The 12,359-nt window shown below is 39.1% G+C and overlaps 1 protein-coding gene across 4 annotated transcripts in view; it reads right to left on the bottom strand.

The window, feature by feature from the left end:
* The window catches only part of ADAMTSL1 (ADAMTS like 1), a 198,116-nt gene that overhangs the window by 58,043 nt on the left and 127,714 nt on the right, over positions 1-12,359 (bottom strand). For all 4 annotated transcript variants that reach the window (XM_009677004.2, XM_009677001.2, XM_009677003.2 and 1 more), the window contains one exon: positions 4,503-4,713. In XM_009677004.2, coding sequence (XP_009675299.1) covers positions 4,503-4,713 — 211 coding nt within the window. The remainder of the gene's footprint in view (positions 1-4,502; positions 4,714-12,359) is intronic.

The raw sequence follows: 12,359 nt of genomic DNA, 5'->3' as shown, positions 1-12,359 counted from the left end.
TCCCACATACTGGCATTTGCCCAGCTGCACAGTGAGCTAGACTGGAAAGTTAACCTAGTTTAGAGCCAGTTATATTTCTGGCTAGTTTTAACCAGGACCATTGTGTGATTGTATAGCAGTTCTGGAGATGTAAGGGAGGGGTTGCTCTAAGGGCAAGAAAGAGCTGCCCACAGCAGTTATTGTCTCCTTTAATAGAAAGGATGGCATGTGTTATCTTAAACTACTGGTGGAACTGTGGCCTTTGCTTCTCCCTCAACAGTCACTGCTTTAATTTTTTTTCCCCCCTACAAAAATCTGTAAAAAATAACTAATGCAAAGAATTGATAACCATTAGTGAAAGATGAGGGGGAAAGGGATCCACTCCACTTCAGCACAAGCTTACGGGCATCCATGCACACGCATAGGCTGCACGGGATTCAGGCAGAGCACCATTTCCATTATTTAGGAAGCAGGAAGGCTGGCTCCTTCTTAAGCTTGTGGGAAAAGGGCAGAAACTAATGGAAACTAAAGGGCTAGGCAGTTGTAGCTCTGCACCATAACTGTTAGCGGCTGGTGGAGGTAGCTGAACGTTTCAAAGCACGTCGTTGTTTGGTCAGTCCTCCTGATAACAGAGGCAGTCAAGGAAGGGGTTTCCCTACCCCTCAGTTTGGCCAGGTGTTATAATTTTGCACTACCCTCTGCTGAGCACCGTGGGATTAGCTCACCACAAGTTTTGGCTTTACTCTCAAAAACAACTTTTCTCATACCTTTTCTCTATAGTAAGCTAAAGCATTCGCAAAGGGAGTAGACATTTTTCTCTGTAGGTCTCAGCTGGTTTCTAAGGCTTGCCACCTGCAAAGGACTTTTTAATATATTGTAGAAATAGAGAAAAATAGCTAGGAAAATATCTGAAAAGGATACCAGTTTTCCCATGCTGACTATATTGCCATGTCATTGTTCTATCTTGTAACTGTCACGGATAGCACTAAACAACACGAAAAGAATACTGGGATTAGAGACTATAGCTTTTATTCAGTAATAAAACAAGCAGAGATGAAGATTCATTAATGGATGTCTCCCACTTGAGGTCTGCAGAGCAGATATCTACAGGTGCTTGTAAAAATGAAAGCTCATATCCATTTTCCTCCAAAAAATACACTACTGGGAACAAGATAAATATCCTCATGGATTTAGCTGAGAAACGGAACTATTTGAAAATAAACAGCTTCAAACCTGTAGAGAGGTACTGTAAAAACCATTTGGAAGGTTACAATACTGGTAATTATTGGGTGTTTATGTGCCAGGAACACTGGGGCTTTTAAAGGCATTTAATTCAGATAACTCTTCTTTAACCAGCATAAAGGGCCATAGAAAAGAAAACACTGGGCATTGCAATTTAAATCTTCTGTTTGTTTGTTTGTTCAAAACTATTGTGAGAGAGTGCTTGGAAAAGCACTATGAACTCCATGGATGAGAATGGAGAAATGGCTTCAGATCTGGACTTCCTGAGAACAGATTTCACCCTCTGTTCATCCTATCACTGGTGAAGCTTTGAAAGACACTTCGTAGCATGAGAAAGACACCTTCCTCCAGGGGTTCTGTTCACCCCACATGAGGGAACCCATCTCATACCTTGATGAGGGGTTCAGGAATTTGTTTGTTTTTCAGTACAGGTTCTGCAGTTTTAGCTTCTAAGCAGCCTTCTGCAGGATTTCTCCCTGGTGAAATAGTGAACAGCTGTGCTGTTCACCTCATGATTGGGCAGCTACGCTGGATAGCTTACCTTGAAGAAAAGAATCACCAAGAGTCTGAGCTACCACCGTGCAGTCTGGATTGCTTCTTCCCTAGCACATTTCATGAGCCAACCAGCTATAATAATCCCATGGTGCTACACGCTGGCCTGATGGTGCAGTTTTTCACATGGAGATCATCCACAGGTAAATCTATGTGGGGCAAAACCGTGAGGCCTAGCTTTCCTACTGATGGAAATAACAATAGAGGTTGGTGGTACAAACAAGGGAGACAGAAGTATTTAAGAATAAGTGGGTAGAAATTCATTTTGACTGGTTGCACTGCACTCTTTCCTCCTAACCTGAGGCAGAAGACAGGAGGTGGAGTACACGGTTTATGCCATTTTCTTCTGGTGAAAAGTAAGCACGCTCAGTGCCCACACAGTAAGGAGCAATGTGCTCCACGGGGAGTTCAATCCTGCAAAGCCCACAGAAGTAAGAACAGAAGAGCTACAGTCTGGCCTTTGCTAAATTATGGCTATGAATTGCACCGCTTGTGCTCTGTCTCCATCCAGTACCGAGAAGTCAGCAACTAACACAAGAGATGTGAACTGAGCAGTCGTGGCGTCATAAGACAAAATCAGCTGACTGCTGAGGAGCCCCCACAGAGCTAACATGAACTTTTAGGCTATAACAGTAGCTTTCTACTTAATGTGTTAGACATTCTCTCATAGAGAGTGTCTGTTAATAAGTTTAGTTCAGAGAACTACAAATCTCTATATAATCTCATCAAGGAATAATTTGCTAACAGCAGCAAACCTCTTACGTCCACCATGTGCTGAAATATGGAGAAAAACTAGTGTCTCTGTGTCTACTGCCCATCCTGAACGAGTCTACACTGAATCACAGAATAAATATCATATGCAAAAGTCCATGTACCCTTTAGCAGGTTTAGATTTCATAGCAGAGAAGGCACCCCTAATCCAATTGCTAAGATGAAGCATGACAAAAGCTTTACACTATCATAGAACAAAAATGAATACCAACTGAGATAAATAATTATATTTTATCTGATAGACAAAGGATAGAGGTTAATATTGTACTCTAACTCATAAACTTAGTTAACAAATCAAATCTGCTGTAAAAATTTTGATTTAATTCCTGATTAATATGCTTGTTAAAGCCTTTATGCTTCACTGAGCTCCATCTTCCATAAAATATAATATACCTTTTAACAAGACTCTGTATTTGAGCGCCCCGGAGCGGGTATAAAAAATGGCTGAACTGTTATATAGATAGGGGGAAATACCTGTGTTTACACTTTGCAGAAAATGCCTGACATGAAAAAAATCAGTCTAGAAATTACTTTAGCAGAAACTATTTAGGTAGCTTTCTAGGGTGACCTATAGTCAATGGTTACTGTTAGCATGCCGAGTGCCAATTTTTCCATGTACAGTCATGTACGCCTCTTCTGAGTGTGTTCAGATAAACTCAAACAAAATTGCTATCTTAATTATAGGCCTTTTAACTTGGATAGGCACTCCTCATTCTAGCATATCCGAACTTCGAAATGCTTGACTTTATCATGTTGTGCATTAATAGAATACTATTGGATATTTACAAACGTACCAGTGTAAACTAGAAATATTAAGAAGTTCAACTAAATCAATATGCATACATGAACCTCAGCAGATAAATTAACATTAAAGCATTAAATATCGCTGAATTATTTACAACAAGGGACTAATGCCAGAGGCTAGTCATCTGGCTTTGATAGAACATCAAGCTGGAATAAATTTTGGTTACAAGGACAGCAGCCCAAGCCCACAGCTTGCCCATGAACTATAGCTTCACAGATCTAACAATTTCATTAGGTAACTACATTAACATCTCCCTGGCTGTTAAGTAACTGGTAAATTTTACAGATGGAGACCTGCTGCGCATATTTAAGCACTGTGCCAAACGCCCATGGTTTTCTCATAGGATGGAGTGAGCCCTTTCACCCAGCAGAAAGTGGAAGTTCTACTCAAATTGCACTGTTAAGGTTTAAATCAGCCTTTTTCTGGCATCTCCACTAGACAGCAAATTTTAGCTTTCCTCTTGACAACAGAGCACAGTAATTTCTCCCTGTGCAATAGTAAATCTAACATAAGTACTCTTAAGTGTTCTGAATAGCACAGGCGTTTTCATTTGCAACCAGTTGACAGAAAATGAATTTATTTCACTTGTGATTTATAAAAATAAACATTTTCAAGTTACCTTCCAAAGACAAAAAGCCTTCTACAGATGCACCGCAGAGACAAGAACTTCCAGTGTTAGTATAATAGGACACAGAGTCCCTCATGCGAAGTGCCTAACGCTCATTTGTGACTATGGACAACGAGGAGTGTTTCTTGCCCTAAACTTAGTTATTACTTAAGAACATAAGGAGTACCTAACATGTTCTACAGATTCTCTGCTCCCTGATCTTTATAACTGCACATTTCTAGAGACGCTGGCATTGCTACATCAAACTACTGGTGGCAGCAGAACATTAGATTCAAGATCTTTTCTGCTTGGAACCTATATTCAGCGGTTAAGAGTTTTCTTTAATTTGGCGTTAGAAGTAGCAATACTGATTATTTACCTTTAATACACTTTTCATTAAAAAGGAAAAACCTCATTTTTTTTGGTTTTTTAACAAACAACTCACCAGTGCGACTAATGAACCCTCTTGGTGGGCTAACCTAAAATGTTGCACTGGTAATACAGGTAATGTCTACTTTTAACATGGGATTACTTATGCGTTCTTACCTCTTGCCATTCTGTAGGGTACCAGGAAGGTGGGCAATCAAAACGATTGCAGGCTTGCACAAGAGACGGTTTGGGTTTATAGCACAATTCATCTTCCAAAATCACCGTTTCGTTAGTTTCTCTTGATAGTAAGTGAGCACAGAAGACGTCTCTTGTCTGCAATCCAACCCCACAGGTAAGACTGCAGGTGCTCCACTTCCCAATCTCCCATCTGTGAGGGGGTCAGGAAAGAAAACTTTAAGCACAAAATAAAGTTACCTTAACCAATCTCTTTTTTATAATGACAATGGAGTGTGGGAACAGTAAATACAAAGGAGTATCCTCTCATGGCATCCCTTCTGCCAGCTGTATGATGAAACTGAGAAGAGTCTTTACTATACCTCTACATTTTCACATCAAATGCTTTTTTTCTTATCAAAAGCTCTTGGACTTCAAGTCTCTAGGAGACCTGCCATATCGTGGGAACAACTTTGTGTCTTAAATGAAAATCTACACTTGGCAAGAGACTGGCTAATGTACTTCAAGACCAAATAGACTTAACTAGATGGTTCTTTTCTGTCTTTTAAAGAAAAGGAGGAACCTAGTAACAAAACCTATCAAAGGACTATATCAGGGAAAGTCCCTAGGAAGGAAATTCTTCCAGAAGATCCTTTTGTGGAGTTCCTGACTGACTTTTTCTCACTGTGGAGGTAAGAAGTGATAAGGCCTTAAGAGACTGAACAGGGATGTGAGGGATTCCTTTTCATCTCCTGGGTGAACTCCTACTATCGAGCCAAACCTACCCCAATTTAGCTGCGCAAATCCTTGATAAACACATGGGCCAACAGAAGCATAGCCTGAATTTTGTCTTTAAAGACACCCCAATATTCATCATGTTAAAACCAGATTTCTGCCATATGGGCCATTCTGAATAAATTTTCTAATTCTGTCAGCCATACAAAGAAAATTGCATAAAATGCTAGGTCCCACTCTTGTACCTTACTAGAGAGCACTTCAGATAGATGCAGAAACATGTACACAACCACGTCCTCTATTCACAGTGAAAATATAAGGAAAAATCCCTCAACCTTACACGAAACAGTAGACTGACATGGAGACGCTTCTACACACAAAATGAATGTATGAGGGCAGATGATGTCATTTTTTCTAATACAGAAGAAGAGCTTCCTTTCTTGCACAATGCTCTGAAATTGATTGCTGCAGGAATAAATTAAACATTCAGGACATGGATGGCGCTTGAGAACACAAAGCCATACAGAAACTAAAAAGACAGATTACGGTGAAAGACACCTTTTAGAATCCAAATGCGGTAGAGCTAGACAATTAAGGAAAGTTATGAAACATAGAAGCAGCATGAAGTAGAATTTGTGGAAGGAGCAGAGGAAAAACATCCTGACAGTCTAAGAGCAAAAGTCAGTAGAAACTAATGAGCACATCTAAAATGCACAATGTTAGTAAACATATTACGGAAAAAATTATTCAAGGTCGTGACATCCTACAGTCAAACTATTCTAACTTCTTTGTTTATTTTATGAATCTGTGTCGTGCATTTGTTCCCTCTTTCTCTCTTTAACATCCACATCAAATTGAAACAGTTTTTAAGAAAGATTTTTTTTTTTCCTCCCAAGATGATAAAGTTGAGGAAACAAGCAGTGCAGGATCTCTCTCTCCCTCTCTCTCTCTATTCCTATATATTTATATATATATATATATATATACACACATAGATACACATATACATATATATACACACAAATATACACACACACACACATATATATGTATATAAAAAAATCACATTGCTCTCCTTCTGTGCTCCATCTGCTGATGGCATTCTGAGATTTTATACCAGGACAGGATGTGCCATGAGCATCACCGTAAAAGATACAGATATTGTAGTCTGCATGTAGATGACAGCATTGGTCGTGAAATACATCCTCTCTTCCCAAAATGGCATGGCACTGCTCTCCTAGGAACAACTATACACATGTGTTTAACCCTTTCCAAGGATGAAGACATACTGCATACTGAGGTAGCAGTTGTCATTGTCACTTTCCAGGCCATGATACGCTAAAGGCCAATTAAGTCCTGAAACATGTGCTGGAAGCTATTTAGCTGTGGCATAAAAATTACATTTGGCAGCCAGTGAAGCTAATCTGGAATACGTTCTCCATAGGAACGATCTTGGGAGAGAGGTCTTAAAGCAGATTTTCCCGTAAAATTGTCAGTCAGAATTAAGGTGGGTATCAGCTACCCTTTACTTCTGGCATAACCTCAACTAAGGTATTTGAGTAGGTGCAGAAAAGAAGACATTTTGATTACATAGCTAGTTATAACAGTTGCCAGAGTTTTTTTATTCAAATGAGAGTAACAGCTGTTGCCTTCAGCAACTCATTGTTTGTTATTGGTATAAACGCACAATGTTTCTGTTGGCAATTCACAACTCAGTGGCTATCACACAACAGAAACTCTTTGGAGATGTTGTCTTCTGCAGAAGAGAGTGTCCGTTTTTCCTTCTAGAAAGAAATGTTGTGTTTTAGTACAGAGAAAGGATTTGTTTTTCCAGAGTTTAGATTTTCTGTTGCAGGTTGCGTCTGCTGCCCTATCCATAACACCAGTTCATTCACAATTCCTGCTCTAAACAGGAAACTGCTTAGAGGGGCTAAGGAAATATGAAGTCAGATTCTCTCTTCCTTTTATACTTTCATAGTCCCCAGTAACTTTTATAGGGTTTCACAGATACAAAGTAGAGGAAAAATTTACTCCTCAAGAGGAAGGTGCAAGTAAGCAAAACCATAAATAATATATATATGAGCAGTAGAATTTCACAGCCCTAGAGAAAAAAAAAATACAGAGCACCTCACTGATTCCTGTGAGAATCACAGGAATGCAGAATTATTTTATAACAGCTAACATTAACTGCACCACTTTGTACTATCGCTGTTCTATTCTAGCCAATTTACAAGCTAGCTTTTCAACTTCTTTTAATGTTGCTGTACTTTAACATCAACTTTTAAAATGCTGCCTTCCTGTAGTAACGTGATTTCTACTAGGACATAGGATGGATTTTCCTAGAGGGGATTTGTTGAAAAAAAATGCTGTCACCTGAAAGATTACAGCTCCATTTGCTGGCAATAAAGAATACTGTGGAATGAACGAGACTTCGCCTTGCATGAAGACATAAGGTAAGATAGAAGAATGGCATTGTAAAATATCAGATTTATTCTTACTGTAAACTGATACGGGATGGTGGCTCAGACAATTTTTATCTTCTTTCAGATGGTCATTGACTGTGCATTCTTCTGTCTTTCGGGGGGAGGGTAAAGGGAGGCTGTTAATGAGCATTGCAAACAAAAAAGGAATACAGTCATGATAACCTGTATGCAGCTATCCATGCTGCAAGAAAAAAACTGAGCAGGATTAAATCCTATACTTAAAAAAGGTGAATTAGATAGTTACGGGATCAAGGTAAAGGAAGCTCGGGGGACTTTCCTGGCATCTTTATGAGCTGACTGTGGTTGTAGCTAAGGTATAGGCTTCAGAAAAGGCTGCATTCTTGCTAGCTGAAAATCAGGTTTGGTACTTCGTGTATTGTTTCCCAAAACCCAGGGATCCACTGATGGTTTTCATATGAAACATTCTTTTCATCCTTTCTTTTTTCTCCTCCAAAAGCGGAAAGCTATATCAATACATAGCAACAGAGAAACAATGTCCTTTCAACCTTTTCATAGAGCAAAACTGTGGAACATATGTGCACTAAACCCTTAGCTTCGCCTGGCTCTAGGTCTATCAGTTCATGAGTCACCTCTCCCACCTCCTAAATACCTAAGTGGCAGTTATTAACCACAAACTAGGCCTCTGAAAGATTTCAACCAGTGCAATTTGGGAATACCAAAATTAGCAAGTTTTCATACTTTGCAGAGACTGACACACATATATTACCCTGAATTTTTGAACTTGTTGAAGGAAAACTGTTAATATTAATACAAAAACACAGAGATATTTAGAGATGACTAACAGATAAGAATATAGAAAAAAGACAACTCACAGGGCTGGATGTGTTCAAATAAGTGAGTGTATATTAGTGATACTAATCACTAATATTGAATAGTGATGTTTGTTAGAACCAGAACACACACATATGTACACATTTCAGATGAATATAAATAAAGTTTCCTCTGGAAATGCAGAATGAACAGAGGATGGTCCTAAAATACAGCTCATTTCAGGTACCGTCACAGATTGAAAATCGAAAACTACTTACAGAAATTTCTCATCTTTCAAATGAACAATCCACTGCTTCCAGCAGACTGTTGTAGCAATCTAGTACTCTTTTTTTTAAGCACCGGGGACGTGTATGGAGACATACCATACACAAAGATGGTAAAACTAAGTAGTGAACCTGGTCGAACTGCTGAAGATAATAGTTTTGCTTTAGGTTCTTTCATATAACTATAAAGATGGATTAAAATTGGAGAGAGGTTCATGAAAAGCCCAACCAATCAGAGCAGTACATTTCTTGCACCTCCAGGAACTATAAACCGACAAAATGGAGGTACTAATGGGTAGATTCTATGAAAAGGAAAAGCACCCAGTTAGGAAATCTGTCGGTAAATTCATATTAGGAATTAGACTAATAATCTGTAATAAATTATTAATTTTATCCATTAAACTTCTATTTTCTATAGGGTCAATGAGAAATTGCAATTTTCAGGAACATACTCATCAACTAAATTGGGCTTGACTAAGCAGTGCTCATGCACGTGTTTAAGCATGCAGTAAGCATGTAATATAAGCAAGCAGTCTGCACAAGCTGTCACGTTTATTATCTTTTAGAACAGGGATATTTGCACCTCCCTCAAGTAAATCAAGGACAACAATTGTGAAGATCCACTGCACCAAAGAAGGTGAGTGACTTTGAAAAATCTTGATTTTAGTTTTTAGCACAATTAGTCTATATCTTTAATATTAGTCTAAAAATGTTAGAGATGCTTTAAAACAACAACTTGACCATGTTATTTCATAAAAAGGAGTTTCTCTTAAAATGGTTAACAGGAAACTTGCCTGCAATCTCCAAATTAAATTTTAAGATATCATGTCTTGATAGTTACTATTTTTGTGAGGGACCATACATTCAAATAGACTACAGCCTTGGCGCTTGTAACCAAATTCAAGCCAGAAGGGGGGCAAAAAAAAAAAAAAAAAAAGGAGGAAAAAGTTTATCACCTCTCTGATAGACTCTAGAGGTGACTGAGACCAAAACTGCTAAAACAGCAGCTAGCCTGTGAATATGTAAGCAATCCCTCCAAGTCCAACAGGTGCTAGGCTGGAATATATTTTGTCCCATTTGTGCCTCAGCTTCACATCTGCAAAGCCTCAACAATATTTTCTTTTCTCTTGGGTTTTGTCAGTGCTTAGGCAGTAGTCCTACAGCAGGGATGATCGCCTACCATGTCTTTATATACTGCCCAGCACAATGAGACTCAGCATGATAGCAGCCTCTGGACATTAGCATGTTACAAATAACAACCTAGATGACAATGCACTGTTGCCTCAGTTTTGAAACTTCCCTATTATTGCTACAGGAACTGGAGGCCACATAATAATTCTGCTAGCTAAACCAGAAAATTACACCAACTAGTAACCAACTACTCCTGGCAGGAGAGCCTGCCAGAATTAAAGCTGCTGTCCCAATGGAGCCATGAGTCTCCCGAACAAAGCACTCTCGCACCCGCATAGTCAGCCTGGAAAAAGTAAATGATATAGGCAGAAGTTAAAAATATATATATATATCTAGTCTTGAGCCAAAGCACTATGGAGCCAATGGCTGTGGATCAGTCCCTATATACACAAGTATATATGGTTTAAAACAAAAACGAAATACATGGAATCCCCCCAAAAAGCATTCTAAACTGTTAGGTGTTCTAAGTGAACAGTTTCTAGAGATATATGACCGTGAAACTGATGGAATCCCTTCAAGCACTGCCAAGAAAAAACAAACAGTGCATAGCAAACGTAAACAGCCTTGGGCTCTACACAAGGACCTCCCAAACTAGTGCTAAAAAATTAAACTGTTTTAAATTTTTTGTAGTTAAATCATATGAAAGTGATACAAAAGTTATTTTATTATTTCTAAAATAATCATCCATCAGTTTGGAGAGGGGTTTGTTTGGAAACATCTTATAGTTAACACCTCTGATACCTGTCTTCACAGAGATGTTCCACAGGGGCAAGGGCTAGGTGACAGCTGTGTATGTATGCACATGTGACAGACTGCATAAACTGTGCACATCAGTACTGGGCTTTCTCTTGTCCTCTCTCAACCTGTGCATCCTATACTTGACCCTGGAGACTGAGAAGTCTTTAATGTGAGTGCATATTCTCTTCCTTTTCTGTTGTAGGTCTGGAACTGTGCTTGTGGCAAATCTTCACATTTCACAGGTGGGAAGAGCATTCTTGAGGCCTTTAAAAGACCTCTCTTGGGTTGATTTTGTATCCTCAGTATCAGGTTTTAAATATCATCCAGAATGAGAGCTTAAACTTTGAACAGTAGAGAGATTTAGCATTCGTCTTTTACAGGAAGCATGTTTCCTGCTGTGAGGTTACAGTATCGAGATGAGGATTTCTGGATCCATGCCTGGCTCTATAATCAAAACTGCTTTCAAAGAAAGGGACATAAAAGGCAAGAACTTAGCTATAACACCTGAAAAAAAAGGTTAGTTAAGTTACTCCCCGTAAGATTAGGCTCCTTTGAAAATGCGTGTAAGAGCTAAGACCTCCACCTAGGTTCAAATGTGGATCTGAGTCTCTAGGAAGTCATTTAATTACTTCTACAACTCAGTTGGTACTAGAGAGAACATTACAAATTTATGCATAATATACTCAGAAAAACCTGAGATTTAACTAATCTTTGAAAATAAACCCAATACCGATGAAGAAATAAAACTGAAAAGGTAAGGTACCATTAAATTAGCAGCAGCAGCAGGAGCAACAACTTTACTCTCAGTTGTTCAATGCTATTCTGACTGAAGTCCAGGGATAAAATTTTGTAGTCTGATTTTCAGTATTACCTATCTGACAAGGGAGCAGATTACCTATCTGACAGGCAGGACAGTTTTCTGGTATCTTTGTGCACAAGGGGGAGGGATATGCTTTTCTTCAAAATAGATCTTCCTTGCAATTGAGGGGAATCCATGAAAGGAGATGCCAGTGCAGCCAACACATGCAGACATATCAAAGCCTTAACGAGAGAGCTTTAGGACTTGATAGAAGCAGCCGCTACACTGGCTCTGTAGACTTATCAGTATCAATGAACATTGCAGCCCATTAGAGCTAACCATGGCAAGGAGCCAGTATTTATATAACAAAGCCAAACAGAAAAAGGAACAGGAGGTTCTTTACAGGAGGAACTCAGAAGTTAAAAAAAAGAACAGAAGGTAAATAGATCAAGTACGCCACAACTCCAGAAATGGCAATTTTGGTTGCTGCTGTGAGGTGTCACCTTCTGACATACTTTCAGCGATACATATGGTTCCTTACAGTAAACAAGTCCTATTGCCTGCTGAGCAGAAAGCAAACACCAACTACTACAGAAGGTCAGAAAAGAAGCTTTGTGTTTTTCTGCCAACACTGAGTAGCGGGAGGTTGTCCAGTGGGTCTTTTGAGAGATTACTGCAGACATAGCATGCATGAACCACAGAGGAAGATGCAAGGACAACATAAACTAAATGAACCGTTTTTGGCTGAGAATTGTTTTGTGAGATTAAGAAACTGGCTATAAGATGTATCTCACAAGGAACTTCTGCCCTGTTTGATAATGGAGGCACCGATAAAAATGACCGCAATGGCTGGCTCTCT

The sequence above is a fragment of the Struthio camelus genome, chromosome Z (assembly GCF_040807025.1).
Source record: "Struthio camelus isolate bStrCam1 chromosome Z, bStrCam1.hap1, whole genome shotgun sequence".
NCBI classification, from domain to species: Eukaryota; Metazoa; Chordata; class Aves; order Struthioniformes; family Struthionidae; genus Struthio; species Struthio camelus.
Note: the sequence above shows the minus strand (reverse complement) of the source record. Positions and strands in the feature narration are given on the sequence as shown.